At 43.9% G+C, this 20402-nt stretch overlaps 1 protein-coding gene across 1 annotated transcript in view; it reads right to left on the bottom strand.

Moving 5' to 3' along the window:
* The window catches only part of SYNE2 (spectrin repeat containing, nuclear envelope 2), a 257316-nt gene that overhangs the window by 47534 nt on the left and 189380 nt on the right, over positions 1-20402 (bottom strand). The window contains exons 84-95 of the mRNA XM_006756713.2: positions 19574-19726; positions 15933-16103; positions 15086-15216; positions 13690-13894; positions 12394-12573; positions 11284-11412; positions 9932-10086; positions 9674-9818; positions 8425-8519; positions 6930-7164; positions 4642-4836; positions 1628-1753 (exon numbers count right to left, since the gene is read on the bottom strand). Coding sequence (XP_006756776.1) covers positions 1628-1753; positions 4642-4836; positions 6930-7164; positions 8425-8519; positions 9674-9818; positions 9932-10086; positions 11284-11412; positions 12394-12573; positions 13690-13894; positions 15086-15216; positions 15933-16103; positions 19574-19726 — 1920 coding nt within the window. The remainder of the gene's footprint in view (positions 1-1627; positions 1754-4641; positions 4837-6929; positions 7165-8424; positions 8520-9673; positions 9819-9931; positions 10087-11283; positions 11413-12393; positions 12574-13689; positions 13895-15085; positions 15217-15932; positions 16104-19573; positions 19727-20402) is intronic.

Below are 20402 nucleotides of genomic sequence, written 5' to 3' on the forward strand. Positions count from 1 at the left end.
CAGCGAACGTCACAGTGAACGCCACAACATCAGCTCAGCATCACGTGTCTCACTCGTTCACTCTTGATTTGACATACGATTAATTTGAGTTACGAGCTCCGTCACGGAATGATTAAACTCGTAAGTCAAGGCCCCACTGTATTAAGTTAGAATTTTTAAATATGTTTTTATTGTTTTCAGAAAAGAAAGGAGAGGGAGACAGAGATAGAAACATGAATGCTGAGAGAGAGGAAACACTGATCAGCTGCCTCCTGTGATTGGAGAAAGAATGAATTGTTTCCTATTGATATAATGCATCAACACAGCAGTGAGAATGAGTGAGTTGTGGGTATCAACACTGATGACTCAAAATCATAATAAGGGGAAAAGGTTGCATTATATGTGTTATATAGTATGGTACTGTTCACGTAAAGTTTAAAAACAAAAGTAACACTTCTATATTTCATTGAGAACTACGGACACACGGTAAAATGATTTAAAAAAAAGTGCATAAGCATGGTAAAAGAACAAATTCAGGGTTGTAAACACTTCCGGGGAGGGAACATACTTTGAAAATCATCCAGGACACCATAACTGTATTTGTGATGTTTTACTTTCCAGCTGAGTGATGGTTTCGTGGCAGTTTGTCATATCATTTGTTAGGGTAAAAATATTTTGCATGTCAGATATATTAAAATGAAGGGGGAAAAACTGATTTCTAACACAGCTGACATATGAGACTACTTAGTTCTTCCTAATTATTTCAATTTGACTGAAGTCACTGAAGAAAACAAACAAAAAACAAAAACAGGACAAAATACATTCCAAAAGGCTTTTGATGTCTTTTAAACATCAAATCTGCAAAGAGGGAAGAGACCCGGCAATTCCTGACCTGGAAATTTTACGGATGCAAATTCCTGTCTGCAAAGGCCTAAAACAGTGATGGTGAACCTATGACACGCGTCAGAGGTGACACGTGAACTCATTTTTTTGGTTGATTTTTCTCTGTTAAATGGCATTTAAATATATAAAATAAATATCAAAAACATAAGTCTTTGTTTTACTATGGTTGCAAATATCAAAAAATTTCTATAAGTGACACGGCACCAGAGTTAAGTTAGGGTTTTTCAAAATGCTGACACGCCGAGCTCAAAAGGTTCGCCATCACTGGCCTAAAATATGCAGAAATTTTTGCTAGTGTGATATTAATTAGGCAGAATACAGTTTGGAAGGTTTTATAAAAATGTTATAACGGAGTAAAAAAACTCAACCCACTGGCTTTTAAAAAAACCTGAATTCTTTAGTCATACTTGACTCTCATTTCAATGACACGGTCATTTGGTAAGGGGACAGCTTTCAATGTCATCTCTAAGGCCAAATCTTAACATCTCCGCGAGCCAGACAGAAAGAGGGTCTGAGTAAAACCATGAGGATCCCAAAGGCTCTCACTGTCACACATGGGTCTCAAAAACCATGGGTTCTAATTCCTTCAGAGACCAGGATGCTTTGTTAGATAAAAGATAGGAAAAATGCTTTCCAACTGAACAGGAAAACTTGGTTCCAACACAGAAACGGAAAGGCAAACAAACTGCAACCCCCGGGGAAACAGCTGAGCGTGACCGCGCACGCCCCCCTCGGCCTTCCGTACCTTGATCAGCTCTTTCTCTTTCTGCAGGTCCTCGTGAGGTTCTGGGAGAGGATCTTTACTTTGTGCCTTTAAAACGTGCAGCCTGCTTTTCAGCTCCTTGATTTTCTTTTCACACTGGTCCCAGGTCTATTTGAAAACAGCGTTGGGATTGGTAAGTACTTTGCTATTTAGGAGTAAATGACAGAAGCAGAACAACTCATGTAATCCACGGAAGTGCGCTGCCTAATGTGTTTTTGTAGATCACACAGAAACCAGTTCCTTCCTTGAACAGACTGTGGTCTAATGGAGCCGAAGGAACACCACTCTGGTTCAACACCTTTTTGCAGCTTCATGTGTGGCTCATTTCAACCACTGGGTTGGTTGGTTTTTGCTTCAAAATACAGCTGACCCTTGAATGACTCGGGGTGGGTACGGGAGGGGGGGGGGTGAGGGATGGTTAGGGGATCCCACCTAGAGGAATTGAAAATCCCCATGTGACTTAAGTTGACACTTGGTATCCACAGATTCCCAACTGAACATGGAAAATAGTTTCCAATCCGCAGTTGGCTGAATCCACAGATGCAAAACCCAAGGACTCTTTATTGAAAAAAAGGAGTGGACTGGCGCAGTGCAAACCCGTGTTGTCAACAGTATTTCTTCCTCCCTGCCCATGACCCTGGTCTATGTGATATTATTTCTATTTTGATCCTGGAACAGTTCACATTTAAAAGGCTGCTATAAGAACCAATCGTTAGCATTTACAGACTCAGGCATGCGCTGCAATAGCATCGTAAAACCAAAAGCACTCGACCACTTTTCCTGTCTTCTTTTCTAAAGTCACTCCTCTGCGCTCTCTTCCCTTTCTAGTGGTTTGGGTTGGGCGGCCCTTACAGTCAAGCTTCACTCGCTCTCCATCTCTCACTTGTGCGCTGACAGTCACCTCCTGCTTAAAGCACTTCACCGTTTCTAAAGCATTTTCACTTCACTGTCTTATTGTCATTGTAATAACCGTAGGAGACAGCACAAGTATTAGTATTATCACATTTAAAATGTGAAAACTGCCCTAGCCAGTCTGGCTCAGTGGATAGAGCTTTGGCCTGAGGACTGAAGGGTCCCAGGTTTGATTCCGGTCAAGGGCATGTACTAGGTTGCAGGCTTGATCCCCCACCCTGGTAGGGGCATATACAGGAGGCAACCAATTGATGTGTCTCTCTCACATCAATGTTTCTCTCTCTCTGTCTCTTCCCCTCCTTCCACTCTTTCTAAAAATCAATGGAAAAATATCCTCAGATGAGGATTACCAGGAAAAGGTAAATAATAAAATGTGAAAAATGAGGAAACTGACTGGCCAAGGAGATGAAGGTAGAGGCAGCTTAGTCGAGAGGTGCCCTAAGGCTGCAGGTGCCCACTATGCCCAGTACCATTCTTTTGCACCATCTCTATTTCCTTTAACCTTACATGCCTGCATTTTCAAGTTCAGGGTGCTTACAATTGGTTCATTAGGGTACGTTTCTACTGCTGAGGTGACTAACAACAGACAAACATAAACTCAAACACTATTTTAATCCTCAGTACAACTGCTATCTAAACATACTTGGGCTGGCCCCATTCTATGGTGACAACTCATGTAAGGGGAGGCCATTGGTCCAGCAACATCAAGTCCCTGGAACACAACCAAGAAAGCAAATCGAGAAACAAAACTCTTCTCCCCCCACCAACCCGGTAACTGCAATTACCATCATGCTTTACAAACATGACCGGAGCTCAACCAGTGTTTCTAGTTCGTGAATTTTGCAGTCCGTATACCAAAGAAGATTCAGACACTTTGTTCATAGGAGAGATGCTCAGGCCCTAACTTGGGACATATTTATTCTTCATTCAGAAAACCACCTCTGATAAGCTTGGTTATCTGGTTTTGACACACACACACACACACACACACAAAATAGTGCAGCGGTTCTCAACCTGTGGGTCGCGACCCCTTTGGCGGTCGAATGACCCTTTCATAGGGGTCACCTAAGACCATCCTGCATATCAGATATTTATATTAGGATTCATAACAGTAGCAACATTACAGTTATGAACTAGCAACGAAAATAATTTTATGGTTGGGTCACAACATGAGGAACTGTATTTAAAGGGCCAGAGGTTGAGAACCACTGCAATAGTATAAAGAGGAGAGTGGGTTTATCAGGAGTAGGTATGCTCAGAGAAACAAAAAGTAAAAAATAGACAGCTTCATATTCTATGTAGTGAGAGGAAAACCATAAAAGCCATAGAGACCTCAAAGAGCACAGTAGTGTAGGGCCTAGGTTCAAAGTGGCTCAGAGTCCTTGAGAAAAACATGGTATTTTAGCATAACAAAATGATTTTCCTAATACTGACCAAGGAACCTTTCAGTTCTTACAGATATGATCATAAATTATCTGTGAAATTAATTTATATAAAAAATGCATTTCTGATGATAACAGAAAGATGAAGTATCACTGTGTTTATTTTCATATACTATCGCCAAGGACAGACCAAATGTGGAACATTCATTTCATATATGGAACTTCCACAGAATATTAATAAGTTCTCTGTTTTGCCTTGGCTGGGTCGCACAGTAGGTTAGAGTGTCATCCCGTTCACCAAAAGGCTCTGGGTTTGATGCCTGGGCAGGGCATATACCCAGGTTGTGTGTATGGGAGGCAACTGATTGATGTTTCTCTCTCACATGGATGTTTCTTTCTCTTTCTTTGGCTCTAAAATTAATAAACATATCTTTGGGTGAGGATTTAAAAAGTTCTCTGTTTCATAAAAGTAAACATAAAATAGAACCTCAAGTATTTACATATCTAATACTGAGTTTTTAAAATGTTCTTCTTCTTATTATTATCATTCTACATTCAGTAACTGGCAAGATTCATGGAATAGTAGGACCTTTGGAAAACTCACACTATCATCCCATAAGCATTCCCATTGTCACACAGCAAACAAACATTCTCTGTGCTGCATTTGAGCGTCATGAGTGGGAAAGTAAGTGGCGAGCTTACCTCTACGATGCTCTGGAAGTGTTTAATCATCTCTCCTACTTGGGTCTTTGTGTCCTTCCAGTTGTCCTGAAGCTGACTGATTCTCTTGTTAACAGACTCTTTACTTTCCAGGTTAGTTGTGCTCAGCAACTTTCCCCCAGCTTCCAAGGTTAGTTCATAGGTGGTTTGCAATCTCTCAAAACGAATTTCTTTATTCTAAAAAAAGGAAGAAAGTGACTTGCCTAAGCCATCTCAAACCTAGCCGATCAAAAGACCTGCTCCTCCTTCAGTCTTCCCTGACTTGGTCAACAGCCCACTATTCACCACGATGCTCACAGCAGGAACCTAGAGTCATCTTGATTTAGATTTTTATTTACGTGCCACATCCGAACCATTAGTAAGTCTTGTGAATGCTACCCACAAACATACCCTTTTTTATCTTCACTGTGATCACTCTTGTCTTATCCATCCTAACAACTCGCCGAGGCTACTGACATAGCCTAACTGGATCTGGCAGAATATTTTTCACAAAAAGGCCACAGAGATATTCCCTGCCCCACGTGCTCTTCCGGAACCTGTCACTGGCCAGCCAGTGGCGGTGCCTGTCCCCTCCTCTTGACCCCGTGTGGGCACGTGTGATGGCTAAAGACGACAGTGGATGTGACACATGTGACTTCCAAGGTGAGGTCTAAAAGGCACAGAGCTTCTCCCTGGATCTCTCTTTCTTGGTACATGGCCTTTGCAGCCACGAGCTGCCATGTAGGAAGTCTGGCTACCAGAGTTTCCATGTGGAGTGACCACAGGGAATGATGCCATGGAGCCCAGCGGTTCCAGTTCCTAGCTGTCTCAGTCTTTCCAGCATAAGTTCCAGACACGAGAGTGAGCAGGCTGCCAGATGAGTCCAGCCCAAGCCGTCACCTGACCGAAACTGCCTAAGACCCCCCACAAGAACGGCATTGCTGAGCTCCGCCAGCCCCCAGAACTGTGGGAGGTAAGTATCAATGATGGTTGCTATGCAGCAAGAGATGGGAAATATACCGGGTTCCTGCTTCTCCTTTGGCTGCTCCACCATCCATCCTCCTCAGAGCAGCTAGAGGATCTTTTAAAAGACACAAAGAGAATCATGCTGCCCCCTCTTCCAACCGAAACTCCTCAGCAGTCTCCTCTTACACTGTGACTGTGATCCAGCTATCATGCCTTGCCTGTAAGACATTCCTCCCTGCCTGCGTCTCAAATTCATTTCCTGCCATTGCGGCCCCACTGGCTGGGCTCCTGTCATACCAGCCTTCTTTCTGTTCCTCTGCGTCGATAAGCTTGTTCCCAGCGTGGGGAATTGGGACAGCCATTCCGTCTGTCTGAAAGGCTCCTTCCCCAGACTTTGCCTGGCTGGCTCCTTCTCATCACTCAGGCTCCAAAGATGTCACACTCCCAGAGATCGCCCATTCTAAAGGAGCCACCCAGCCCCTCCATTAGCTGCAGTTTAATGAAGTATACGTGCCTTATTGCAGTCAGGTGTTTTCTTATTTATTAACTAGAAGCCCATTGCACAAAGATTTGCACAATAGGCCTTCCTTCCCCTGGCTGCTGGCACCAGTTTTCCTCCGGCACCCAGGACTCGGGCCTTTGGTCTGGCCCCAGGCTTTTTTTGCATGTTTCTATTAGTGTAGATTTGTCTGACTGCCCTCACGAGTGTGGGAGTCCTCTCTTTGTGCCCACCATACTTCAGCACTTAGAACAGTGACTGGCACGGAGCATGTGCTCAATAGCTGACAACTGGGAAGTGAGTAGGGAAGTGCAGGGTTTCAGGAGGCTGGTGTTTCATTTTGCTGCATCCCTAGAGAGTGGTTCTCTAGCTCAGTGGAACATGCCTGAGAACGGCCAACGAATGACTCTAGCCCTCTGCTCGTCAAGCACCTTTCTGATGGAAAACTTTGTTGCCTAAACGGATTAGCCCTTCACAAGTAAGCAAGAGTCCCACTGTAAACTACCACACCGGTGGCCAGGTTATATCTTACTTAGTACCTTAAAGGCTTGGGTGGGGTGAGTCTGTCACTCAAACCTCTCCCACTGGATCCACCCATCTCCACTCCTTCCCTACTCCCACAGCCCAGGAGAGCCTCACTACTTCTGGGTGGATGGAGGAGATTGGGTTTCTGACCCTGCAAGGCCAGGGACCCTAGCCCTCTGGTCTCCCCTTGCAGAGAGCACACCTGCACCATGACATCTTCGAAAACCTAAAACCTGGAGGGGATGTATGTCTTCCATGGAATGACCCCCCATGGTTCCCACACTGTGGCGGCCTGGAGTACCTTCAGCTCATGGATCAGACGTCTGGTTTGGAAGAGACTGTGGCAGTCCTGGCTCTTGACCGCAGACAGCAGTTGGCTGGTGGCAGCGAGGAAGCGGAGCAAGTCCCTCTCCGGGGTGGAGAAGCACCGCCACTGCCTCACCAGCGCCGCGACCGCGCGCTTCCTCTGCCGCACGCTCTGCGCGGCGCTCTGCCACCGGGCCTTCAGCTGCGTGAACTTCGAAACAAATGCCGGCCTTGGGAAAACAGAGGGTTAGGGAATCCGGACGTGAACAGGTAGAAAAATAACTATCACAGCATCACAGAAACTCAGATTTGCTATTGATATGTGCAATTTACACAAATAACAAACTTCTTAGGAACTCAGCGCCACTCCACTCAAATACGATGGGGAACTTGGAGCAGGGGCAGCATGTGGTTGGCAAAGATTTTTAGCGAAAGGTATTTGCATAGGACCTGGGTACTTTACACACATGACAGCCATTCCTTAAATGGGAGCTGTTTTAACAGCCATATGGCAAATGCTGCACGGAAAACTACACACTGGATCGGTGGGACACAGATGAGCAGCTGGGTATCTGGTAATGTTATCTGTTACTTGAGGGTTTTACTTCATGTAATTTCAGCAGTAAAAAACATGCTTCCTGCAGCTACTCAATCAGTTCCTTTCCAGATAAGTGACACCCTTCACATGAAAAACAAGGCTTTTTATTTGTTATGCGGGAAGTCATGCTTTGCTGTACTGATCAAACCAAAACCAGCTGATGCTCCTGGAACTGGCTTCATTACTTCTGAGCTGGGAAGAAATGGGCTTTAATTTCTTAGTTATGCTGAAAGATGCAGAGGTATATGGTGGTGATGGGGAGGGAAAACCATCCCTACCAGGACACTGGAGAAGTATTCAACAGGCCAGGGCACCTCTGGGCTGCCTGCCATGGGTACCTGTTGTGTGGCAGGTTCAGCTACTGTCACCAGGATGGCCTAAGGGGCTCTGCTCAGCCTGAGTGGCACTGCCCAGCGGCCCCAATCCCATGTACACAGCACAGGGAGAAATCCGTCGTTCACAGCTGTGACAAAGCTACTTGCTAGGAATATTCAGAATTATTCTTTAAATAGCAAAACATCATGAGGCTGAAGGTAGAGAGGAAAACATTCTACAGAGAATCCTTTGAAGTAAAAAATCAGTGAACTGTACTTGACGAGTGGGTCTGTCCTGCTAACCCCACTTGCCTACCAGAGGGGAGAGTGCCACCACGGTTTTTGTGGCCCCAGCAAGACCCTCTCCTAACATTGTCCCAAGACTGCCCCGTGGTGGTCCGTCAACTGACATGCCCACAGGACACGGATGGGATCAAGATTCACATGGTGGAAGGCCTGTTCTGACTGCGTTTCTCTCTCTCTCTCTCTCTTTCTCTCTCTCTCTCAATCTCTCTCTCTCTCTCTCTCACACACACACACACACACACACACACACACACACACACCAGACAGCTTACCTCTTCTCTATTTCTGTTGTGTCCAAGAGTTGTAAGGACTGGGTGACATAGTAATCAGCAATTGTCTGGTTTATAGAAACTTCAGCTTCCAATATCTGTATGTGAATTAAAATATTAAATATCAGCTTATAGAATTCATTTTATGAACCTGGACCTTATATTTCCTATTAAAATCTAAGCTCACGGAGGACACCTGAGGTGATCAGTTTTCAAATTATTTGAGTCTAACTGCAAAAAATGCTCAACCATCACATCCACAGCACCTACAAATGTAATCTTAGAAGGAAAAGATCCAACAGTAACTATGGTTAATGCCTGTTTATCGGGCAGACTGCTGCTTGCTAGACACTATGTAAAACATGCATTACCTTACTTATTCCTCAAACTTTGGACTTAAGTACTATTATAATGTCCATCTGAAGAGGAGGAAGCTAAGGTATGAAGTTCAGTAATTTATTCAAGGTCATTCAGCTTTTTGGCTGGGAGGATTTCATTTTCATTGGATGACAATGTGACAACGCAGCCAAATCGGTTATGCTAGAAAGCTGCGGTGAACTAATTGTGCCCACTTTGAAGGGCAGGATCGACCTATAACCAGCAAGAATATTTCCAAACAAACATCAGCACAAGTGTGGGGAAGCTCCCCTGTGAAATTATTAATGAGGCAATTATAATTAGACCAAGTTCTTCCCTATTTTAGAGAATTACTCGGTGAAACTGCAAAGATGAGCTGAGGTACTTCACCATGCTCTCGGTAACGCGGTATGTTTGCGTTCTGTGGGAGCAAAGTGGTGCTAGAAGGTTGCACTCACTGCAGAAAATCCAGGAGTTCTGTCATCAATACAATAGAGCAATAAAACAAAATGTTGAAAGTTGTGAAACGTGTTAAGAATTTTGCACGTGATCACCTGACAACAGGATTAGACATACACTGACTGGTACTCTGTATTTTATCTAAATCCATCTTTCCCTCCCCTAGCCGGTTTGGCTCAGTGGATAGAGCATTGGCCCACAGACTGAAGGGTCCTGGTTCGATTCGGTCAAGGACATATACTCGGTTGCAGGCTTAATCTGTGTGTGTGGGAGGCAAGCAATCTCTCTCACTTCAATGTTTCTTTCTCTGTTTCTCCCCCTCTCTTCTACTCGCTCTAAAACATTTAATGGAAAAATATCCTCGGGTGAGGATTAACAAAAATAAATAAATCCATCTTTCCCTGCCCTCTGCCCCAGGGTGAGGGGCACAGGTTACCTCATATGCCTTCTGCTGCTCCAGGAGGGCTGGAAGGCTGTCGGCAAGGCTCATCTTGAGCGTCTCTTCTATCTTCTCCAAAAGGCGGACCCACTTTTCACAGCAGTAAAGAAACCGTTCATGTAATCTGATTCCCTGAAGCTCACTAAAGAGGTTTAGAAACAAATAAAACAGAGCCATATAATGTTGACATTGCTGAACTCAAGCTGTACATTTTACCAGAACTGAAAGGGAGCAGGGGCGATGGGCTGTTCTGACCTGCAGCGCTCCAGCGCCGTCGCCGTGGTGCGAATCCACTGCCGGTTCATGTCTTTCAGCGTCTTTACAGCCACGTCACTGAGTGGGAGCCCGAGGCTCTCTTCATTCAGCTGCTCTGCCTCAGGCGAGTGGGCTGCCAGTGCCAGCACAGGATTCTATTAAAAAAGGAAACCGATTCCAGGTGTGAGGGTAACAACGAGATTTCCACCTGACGGAAAGGTCGCAGAGATGCTGCGGACCATCCTCATCTGAAAGAGGAGAGGAAACTGGGGCCTCCGTGTGCAAATGACTTGCCCACCGTCAAATCGCTAGTTGGTGTTAGAACCCAGGTCTCTCAATCTTGCGGCTTTTCTAGAATAACAAGCGGCACATACGGCCAGAACCTAGACAGCCCAGGAACTAGACAGTGGTCTCAGATTTTGTTTTTGAGGAAGATGAAAATAAGCTTTTTCATTTTTTTATTTTTAAAAGGACCCATTCTGGACTTTCAAATCCCATTTGGTCTGCCAACAATTTGACCTTCAACAGATCATGCAGTTTACCCACAAGTCGCCTGAAAACGCAATCCTTAAAATACTAGTAAAGCATGGTACCTAAACATCTGCATTTTGGTAGAATGTGAAATGATAGAAGAATTCGAACTCATCAAAATTTTATTTTTAAAATGATATCCCAGGGACAGCCTCTAGGTCGAAAGATGTAAAACAAACATCCTTTACAATACCTACACTGTCACTACAGAACTCTGCTCTGATAGTCCAGGTCAGCTAACTTCTTCTGTGAACAGCTAGATCATAAACATTTTAGTCTTTTATGGGTCACAGTCACCTCTGCCCCGTAGCATGAAAACTCCAATGAACAACTTGTACATGGAAGGGAATGAGCGTGTACCCTGGGCTCCTGACTCCTGATCCAGATTATGTGGATTGGTATTTAGGAGTATGCAGGAGCCAGTATTCTTTAAATATCCCATTCATTTATGTTAACTAAGCTAATAAATAAAAAAATATATACAATGAATTTAATAGGGTATTTAACTTTCGATCTTCAACTAACCAGAAAAATTTAATCACCATGGCGAATTCCTAGATTATTCTAGTTAACTAAAGCTAATTAGTAAAGACATAAAAAGTTAAAAATCTACTGAAATTACTGTGGCATATTACTAAAATAGATCCCTATGTTGTCATACTTTCCTAGAAGTTAGGGAAAATAGGACAAGAATGAATGACATGTAGATTGCTATGCGTAAGAGTTATGATAGAAACAGATTTTATAGTGTGACCGTAATTAGCTTATGTTTTATCCTATGCTGAGTCTAAGCACTTAGAAATGATAAATATTGGCAATACCAGGAATGAGTCGGGATTTCCTTCTTTTTCCTGTTGGTAGAGTTTATCCAAATTCTCTTCTTCATGTGTAATACGACCTTTCAAAGATTCCAACCGGTCCCCAAAATCCTTAAACTGTGATAGAACAAACTAGGACAAGAGAAGTTTTCATTAGAGACAATTGCATATCGAACAGAATTCAGCACAGCCTTGGGAGCTGATGGAAGTCCAAACTGTTTTCACGCCACCGCCCCCGCCCCCCGCAGCGCATTACTCTCTTGACTATTCAGAGGACTCCTGATTTCCCCTCTGTGCCTTTGGCAAAGCACCGAGCCTCCAGGGATGGATGGCTCACCTGCTTGAGGGACTGTGCAGAGGAAGGTCAGTATGTACTCTGCTCCCTCAGTCCTGCTAGTTGAATATTTTTTTCCTGCTGCTATTGAGATATGACACTGGAGTTCCATGGCCTTCTGTGCAGCTTTTTGACAGTGCATGCGCAAAAAATTCTTCAAAAAATGAATGCCGCCCTAGCCAGTTTGGCTCAGTGGATAAAGCATTGGCCTGCAGACCGCAGGGTCCCGGGTTTGCTTTTGGTCAAAGGCACATTCCTTGGTCGCAGGCTCATCCCGGCCCAGGCCCTGGTGCAGGAGGCATCCAATTGATGTGTTTCTCTCACATGGCTATTTCTTTCTGTCTTTCCCCCTCTCTTCTACTCTCTCTAAAAAATCAATGGGAAAATATTCCTGGGTGAGGATTAAAAAAAAAAAAGTGAATGCAGAATCCAACAAATGGCCTATGGCTCAATTACCCCACTTGGAGATCCAAATAACTGTTGAGATCTGAACAGGGTATGAAATATATGACTTCTTAAACTAACACATTCAACAAAGAAGAAATGGGTGCTTAAGACCTGCCCATTGCCCATGCGATGGAAAAATCACCTACTTAAAGAGTAAAGTCAAATGGCAGATATTTTCAGGGGCAGCTTTACTCTGTAGTTGCCCTAACGGGCCCACAAAACATGAATTGCCCCAACGAGCACGGATTACTATCACGTCATAGGACATAAGGAATTAAGGGCGATGGGCAAATGTCCACGACTGCAACTTGAATGAAAAAAAGAAGACGAACCTCAAATTCATTTGCTTTCACAAGCAGCATCTTTTCCAAGTAGGAAGCCCTCTGGAGGGAGTGCCGCTGACCCGCGAGGAGCACATGGGTGTCCGACTCCGCGGGCTGTGGGAGGCGATCCAGGCGAGAGGAGTTTTGGACAAAGGCGTCTTTTGTCTTCTGCACATCACACTGCAGCTCCTAGGGAAGAAAGGGTGATCCCCAAACATCTCCTCCTCCTTTCACCGCAGGAATCCCCCCCCACTCCCCCTACCTCCACATCTGGGAGACTTTCTGCCCTGAAATTGTCAGCATGGCTTTTTATTGTTGATCTTAAAGAGCTGAAAAGGCGAGGCTCTGTTTACCTGATGCACATCACTGGTGCTGCTCTGAAATCGGCCGGTTCGGGGAGAAAACTGACCACTGACCAATAGGGTAGGGGCTTCTAGTTTTTAGAAACTGGAGACCACCTGCGTGAGTCCTGTGTGTTATGCCTTTAATCGTCGAACATTTTAGGAATCTGCTTTAATGGCATTTTAAGGATCAATGCCATCCTGTCCTTTGAGACTTTGTGACATAAGTGGATTTACTTGCAGAGACTGTAGAATCTTACTAACCATGCCGATTTTAAGGTTTCTCTGGAAATACTCTGTGTGTGGGTATGTTTTTTGGTTTTCTTTCTTAAAGAACAGGTCAGGTAGAAGCTGATCAGAAATACAGACCACATCTGTTGGATTCCTGTCATTCATTAAATTGGTTAATACTTTTTGATTTGTCCGATAGTATCAGAAGATACAGAAGGCAGCTGGTCACCCAGTTTAAAACTTGAAAGTCGTCACTTTCTGGGCCTTCACCAACATAACAGGATAGAACCACAGAGGAAATATACAGCTCTTAAACATAGTCTACCTGTCACTATCACTACAGAAAAGCCGTATCAACATGGAGGCGAGTCCATAATTATCTTTTTTCCATGATTATTTCTAAAGCAAGAGATTCCACATCTATTATTCTTAGATCACCATATTTAGTTGAGATACTTTTGCTTTGAGACTTTGCATGAGGCGTTGGCTTTAGAGATTTACCTGCTGGAGTGACAGGGGAGACTGGGAACGAAATGGTGACAGGTGCCCCCGACCCAGCTCCCTGCTGCCTGCTGTCCAGATCTGGCCTCTGAGCCTCCACCTGGCCCCCCGAACCCCTACATCCCAGTCTCACCCGTGTCCAACACAGCCTGCGCATGCACTCCTCTGTTCTCGCGCTCGGTCCAGTCCCTGGGTCTTACCCCTTGGCTTCCCCAATGGGCTTGGCACCCACCTTTATGTCCTGCAGGGCCGGGGTCAGGATCTCTGCCAGGTTGTTTCCAGACATGTTGATGTTTGCAAGCTGGTGGTACTGTGCTTCCTGCTGGTCCAGCCTCGTTACAGCCTCAGTGTGAGCACTGGCGTAGGCCTCCCAGAGCTGCAGCAGAGCCTGGGCCGCCTGCAACTGCTCTGCAATGTCGTGGTTCACCTGGGTCCACCTGTCAGGGCAACATGAACAGGTCCCTGATCGCATCCTTTCCCTTGCAGCAAAAGCTCAAAGCTCACTCTCCCGGATCGCTAAGACAACACTGTTAAACGCCTTTTTTATTAATTGCACCATCACTATCTAAACTAGTGGTTCTCAACTTTCTGGACCTTTAAATACAGTTCCTCATGTTGTGACCCAACCATAAAATTATTTTCGTTGCTACTTCATAACTGTCATGTTGCTACTGTTATGAATCATCATGTAAATATCTGATATGCAGGATGGTCTTAGGCGACCCCTGTGAAAGGGTCGTTCGACCGCCAAAGGGGTCGAGACCCACGGGTTGAGAACCGCTGAAAACAGAAGTCTGAACTTGAATATTTACCTGACTTTATAATTCTTAACAAAAATGACAAAATTTGTGTCTGGCAAGGACTATCTGTTGTAGTATGGGTGTCCCTTAGGCAGACGTGGAGAAAGCACCAACTGTGCACCGGATGAAACAGCTCCACATGGGAGGGGCTCCTATTTATAGAATTGGGTCTTTAAGGAAGCCTGTTGAAACTGTATTTATGACAAATTTATTCTCCAATTACAAAAGCCACACACATTCCTAACATAACAGTGGGAGTAAGGGGAACTGCTCTCACTCTATATGCAGACTGTTGTAGCTTATCTTTCTCTCCCATCACTAAAGCAGCTTGAGGCCAGCTTCCATATCGCATTCAATAAAATAAAAGACTTGAAATTAACTAGGGCCACACCTCTTAAGGAGCTTCCTACCACACAGGCTTCATCAAGAATCAGTTCTCTGAAGGTATTCTAACATCCCTTTTCTTCCAGGTCTAAGGTTGCCTGTGGCAAAGAACTCCCATCTGGCCCCTCTCTTAGTCTGTTTCTGCCTGGGGCATTGGTGTCCCTGAGGATTACACTGACAAATAGTAGCCTTCTACTCTGGGGCTGTAATCATGGTATTTCCAAACTGATTACACCAGACGCTTGAACAGGGCGGGTAAGAGCCTTCAAGACATGAAATCGTATATGAATTAGATCCTTCAAACCAGTAGAGGCCAGAAGAGTATGAAACCAGTCATCTCAGATGATTGAGATTAGACTGTCCAATGCCCATGACACTTCATTCAATACAGGTCATTAAGATAACGGATCTGTTATTCAAATTGTGTCCTAACACAATAAGTACCTGGTGTGAGTACGATGGCGTTTCTCTTCGATTATCTCAGCAACTGAGGGGCAGGAACCTTGGAGTTTTCCAATAACCTCCTGGAGCTTCTGCCAACGCCCTTCACTGCTCTCAGCTTCGTCCTGAAGAAACTGAGAGATCAGAGCAGGAGTGTTAGTTTCCGAATGGCCTGGCCAATTCCAAAGAAGGCAGCAGCTTTTCAACACCTTCTCTGTGTCACAGTAATAGGAACACAAATCTTGATAAGATTGGGACAAATTGTTAAAACTGTAAGAAAACAACTGAGAAAGTATTATTTTATTTGAGACAAAAACTCTTATGGCAGTGATGGCGAACCTATGACATGCGTGTCAGAGGTGACACACAAACTCATTTTTTTGGTTGATTTTTCTTTGTTAAATGGCATTTAAATATATAAAATAAGTATCAAAAATATAAGTCTTTGTTTTACTATGGTTGCAAATATCAAAAAATTTCGATATGTGACATGGCACCAGTTAAGTTAGGGTTTTTCAAAATGCTGACACGCCGAGCTCAAAAGATTCACCATCACTGTCTTAAAGTGTACTTAAAAAAGAAACCCACCCAAACCCAAAACCTTTACGTTGCAAAATAATATGAACATTAAAAATGAAGAAAAACTCAATGTGAACTTTGACAAAGTTTCACTCCTTTGGCTCACGTGATTCATTCTGTAATTCCAAGTTATACTTCTGATGCTGGTGTTTAAAATACTATTTTGTGCTTCTCTGTTGAGAGCCCAAACGCAATTGTGTCCGTGACTGCGCTTGCTTCCACTGGCGATTACCTGCCACTAAACTGCCGTGCCAAAACCTGGTTAGTTTACCTGAAGGTTCTGCACCTGGCACTTCAGGGCCTCCAGTGACAGAACCACAGGCTTGCTGTGCTCCATGCAGTACCCGAATCGAACAGTCATCATGTTCACGTCATCAGAGAGTTTATCGTAGATCTTCCACTCCTGTAGGAGGGGCTGCATGGAGGTCTTGAGCTCATTGACCTATATGAAAAGGGGAAGCATATTTAGCAATGCATTGGGAAGAGGCGCTATCATCATTTTTTTTTTTCTTCCTAAGGACTCTATCCATCACTTAGGCATTTCAATCTGAAAGTATTGGAGGAGCTTCGGTGACTAACTGAAGGTGGGAAGGGTAGACCAATGAACAAAAACTATCAGAGACGGCTATGTTTTACGGTAGAACAGGTGAATGGAAAAGAGCCCTGAGACCAGAAGGATCAGCATGGAGAGCGTTCAGCTGAGGGAGGGGCAGCCCCGGGACAGAACACGGGGAAGAATCAGAATCTACGAGTGTACCGGCTTCCACATAAAAAGTTGGCGTAATTTCTGGTGCTCTTAAGGGTAACCCCTTAGAATTATAATGATAGCTTCACAGAGAAGAAATGCCACATGTGGTCTGAGGAAGAGGGGAAGAAAACCACTGAGCAAAATTCATTACACTAAAGCACGAAGTCGAACAACCAGCAGAACAGCATTCACTGAGTGCTGCAAAGGCATCACTACGAAGGTAGAAAAGAGAGAGTAGGTATCATCGTCCCGTTTTATAGAATAGAAAACTGAGGCATAGAGAGGTTAAGTGCCTGCCCTGGGTCACTAGGAAAGATGATGGTGCGGCCAAGATCTTTATTCGGACAGAGAATGCAAAGCTCTTGCTCTTAAACACTAGGCTATATTGACTCTGGAGAGCTTCTAGGTGGACAATTTAGGTCTTTGTCCTTTGTATTATTTAAAAACAATAGCTTTAGCTCTAGTTGGTTTGGCTCAGTGAATAAAAGAGCATCGGCCTGAGGAGTGAAGGGTCCCAGGTTCGATTTTGGTCAAGGGCACGTGCCTGGGTTGTGGGCTCAATCCCCAGTAGGGGATGTGCAGGAGGCAGCCAACGAATGATTCTCGCTCATCATTGATGTTTCTATCTCTCCCTCTCCATTTCTAAAATCAATATATTAAAAAAAAACAAAAACTATAAGCTTTACTCTGTAATTATTTCTAGAATATTTTCATCATTCCCCCAAAGAAACCCCATACCCATTAGCAGCCACCCCTCATTCTTCCCCCCAAACCTCCTCCAGATACTAATCTACTTTCCATCTCTATAGGTTCGCCTATTCTGGATATTTCACATAATGGACTCATATAACAAGGCCATCAATGTTGTAGCATGTATCAGGACTTTGTTCCTTTTTATGGTTGAATAATATTCCATTGTAGGAACATACCACATCCATTTATCAGTTGATGGACATTTTGGCTATTATGAATCACGCTTCTATGAACATTTGTGTACACATTTCTGAAGTGGACATACGTTTTAATTTCTCTTGGGTTAGGTACTCAGAAGTGGAAATGCTGAGTCGCATGTTAACTCAATGCTTAACCATTTGAGGAATTGCCAGACTTTTCCGAAGTTGCTGCACAATTTTACATTCGCCTTCAGTGTACTTGCTATCATCTTGCTTTTTGTTAAAGCTATCCTAATAGGTATGAAGTGATATTTCACTATGGTTTTGATTTGAATTTTCTTGATGGTCAGTCATATGGTGCATCTTTTCATGTGCTTATTGGCCATTTGTATATCTTCTTTAGAGAAATGTCACTTAGACTATTTGCTCATTTTTTTCATTTGGATATTTGTCCTTTCATTATTGAGTTATAAAATTCATTATGTATTCTAGATACAAGTCTTTTGTTAGACATAATTTGCAAATATTTTCTCTCATTTTGTGGTTTGTCCTTTTACATTTTTTTAAAAAATATTTTTATTGATTTCAGAGAGGAAGGAAGGAAGAGGGAGAGAGAGGCAGAAACATCAATGAGAGAGAATCATTGATCAGCTGCCTCCTGCACACCCCCCACTGGGGATCGAGCCCACAACCCCAGCATGTGCCCTAGACCGGAATTGAACCTGGGACCCTTCAGTCCACAGGCTGACGCTCTATCCAGCAAGCCAAACCGGCTAGGGCATATCCTTTTACATTTTTGATGGTGTCCTTTGAAACGTAAGTATTTAATTTTGAAGAAGTCCAACTTATTTTTTTGGGGGGGGGGGTGTTGCCTGAGCTTTTGATGTCCTATCTAGGAAACCAATGCCTAATCCAAAGTCATGAAGATTCACAGCTATGTTTTCTCTTAAGTTTGTAGTTTATCTCTTAGATTTATATTTTTGATCCATTTTGAGTTAATTTTTGTATGTGTTGTGAATGAAGGGATGTAACTTCATTCTCTTGTTATCCAGTTGTCTTTTTTGAAAACACTATATTTTCCCACTAAAATTGTCTTGCATCCTTGTCAAAAATCAATTAACCATAAACACGAGGGTCTATTACTGGACTCTGAATTCTATTCCATTTATCTATATGTCTATCTTTATGCTAGCACTATTTGCAGGCTTTTTACATGCATTATCTAATATTTTTCCCCTCTACATTTTTATTATATTGTAATTTATTGTATTATAATTATCTGCTCAAGTGTTTCCTCCAGTAGCCTGTGAACTCTTTAAGAGTAGAACCCATCTATTTTCTTGTTTATCTCTGTATCCTCGGCAGTGAGACTAGTGCCTCGCAAAAGACATGTTTAACAAATGCCTCACACACAAGATATGTGCAGCTCAACCCCTATTTTCCTGCTGGGGTTCCGGGGAAGGAATGAAGCTGAGGCTCACCTATGGATTTCATTCACACAGGTTATCCCCAACGCCCTCTTGGGACAAGTGGTTAAATGTACACTTTAGTAGATGATAAATAATCCACTCGGACTATCTGGGAACTATGGACACACCTATAACTGGTTAGTATTCACACTTTCCTCCCTCCATTTGTGGGGGAACGTCAGTCAGGTGGCAAGTCTAGAGGTGCCTGTCCTTCCTCTTCCGGTGCTCTCCTTCGGAAGGGGTAAATGCAGCCTCGGACATGCTTTTTGTAAAAGGACTGGATGTCCTCACTCTTCCTCTCTTCTCTCTGCTCCCCACATGGCCTGTTTCTCCCCACCTGTGGAGTTCTCCCTGTGCTGACCAAGCTTCTAGCTTAAGAGAGAATGTTCCAGACAGGCCGGGTCTCTCCGAGGCACCTGCCTGCCTGAGGGGGATCTGAGCTGCTGCTTCACAGCTGCTCCTGTTGTCTGGCCAGGACACATTGCCAGATGCTCTGCTTGGTTTGGGGGATGAAGACATTTTTGTCTGTGAGTACATGAGACAAAACAAAGATAACCAAGTAGACTTCTAGATTGCCCGTGATGCTGGAATTGGTAGTTTTGCCTCTAATTATCCAGTGCAAAAAAAAGGGGGGGGGGAGGGAAAGGACTTGAAATGCTTTTTTGACTTCATTTCAGTAATTTTCTCAGCAAGTTTTCATCTTTTCGTCTGGAGCAAGTCTCCACAATTAAACAAGAACAAAAAAAAAGATAAAAGACGAATATGTGAAGAGAAATAGTGACCTTCCAATGAATTCTAGTACCTGGCTGATAACACTGTTCCTCTTTTGAAATAACTCGTCGATTCTGGATGCTGTGTCTTCTAACAGTGGCACTGTCCCACTCTCCGAAGTCAGGCAGCTTTGTCTCAGCTCATCCAGTGCTTTGGATTTCATTGCAAGTTGATTTTCTATATCCTGGAGGGCAAAAGAAAACCATTTTCATATGTACAATATCACAGAACAATAAGGCATAAGAGACAGGAGTTTGTTTCCTCAAGCAAAAATGACCTGAGAGTATATAATTAATTATCACTACACCAAAGACATTCATCATAACACTCCAGTTTTTATAATGAACAATTACAATATAAATTGATACGATTACAGTATGAACTTTTACAATAATTTCAACTATTAGAGGGATCTAGATTTGAGAAGAGTCCAGGCAACAAGTCTTTATCATCGTGGTACATGACAAAGAGGCCAGCCGCCTAGGGCCCACCCATGTCCACCCTGCACTGGCTGTTGGACCAGGCATTTAAGTCATCAAACGCCCAGGTCGGCACTTTCCCATCTGGAAAACAGTGATGACACCCCATGTTGTGCAGAGCTTGGAACTCAAGCGAAGCCGGGTGGCCTCTGGGGGTGGGGTAGCACTGAGCTGTGGACTGTAGGCTCCCAGTCAGGGGGTATGTGGGACCTGAGGTGGCTGCCAAAATTCTGAAGTGGAAATGGCTGGTTAGAAAACAGGGTTTGAAAAGCTCTTGTAGTGAGTGGTGTCACTGCTCACACAGCATGGCCCGCATTGTTCTGTAACCTTCTAAGCAGAGCTGCGGCCAGGAGAGCAGGGCTTCGGTTCTGGGCAGCAGGG

The sequence above is a fragment of the Myotis davidii genome, unplaced genomic scaffold (genome assembly GCF_000327345.1).
Source record: "Myotis davidii unplaced genomic scaffold, ASM32734v1 scaffold474, whole genome shotgun sequence".
Taxonomy (NCBI): Eukaryota; Metazoa; Chordata; class Mammalia; order Chiroptera; family Vespertilionidae; genus Myotis; species Myotis davidii.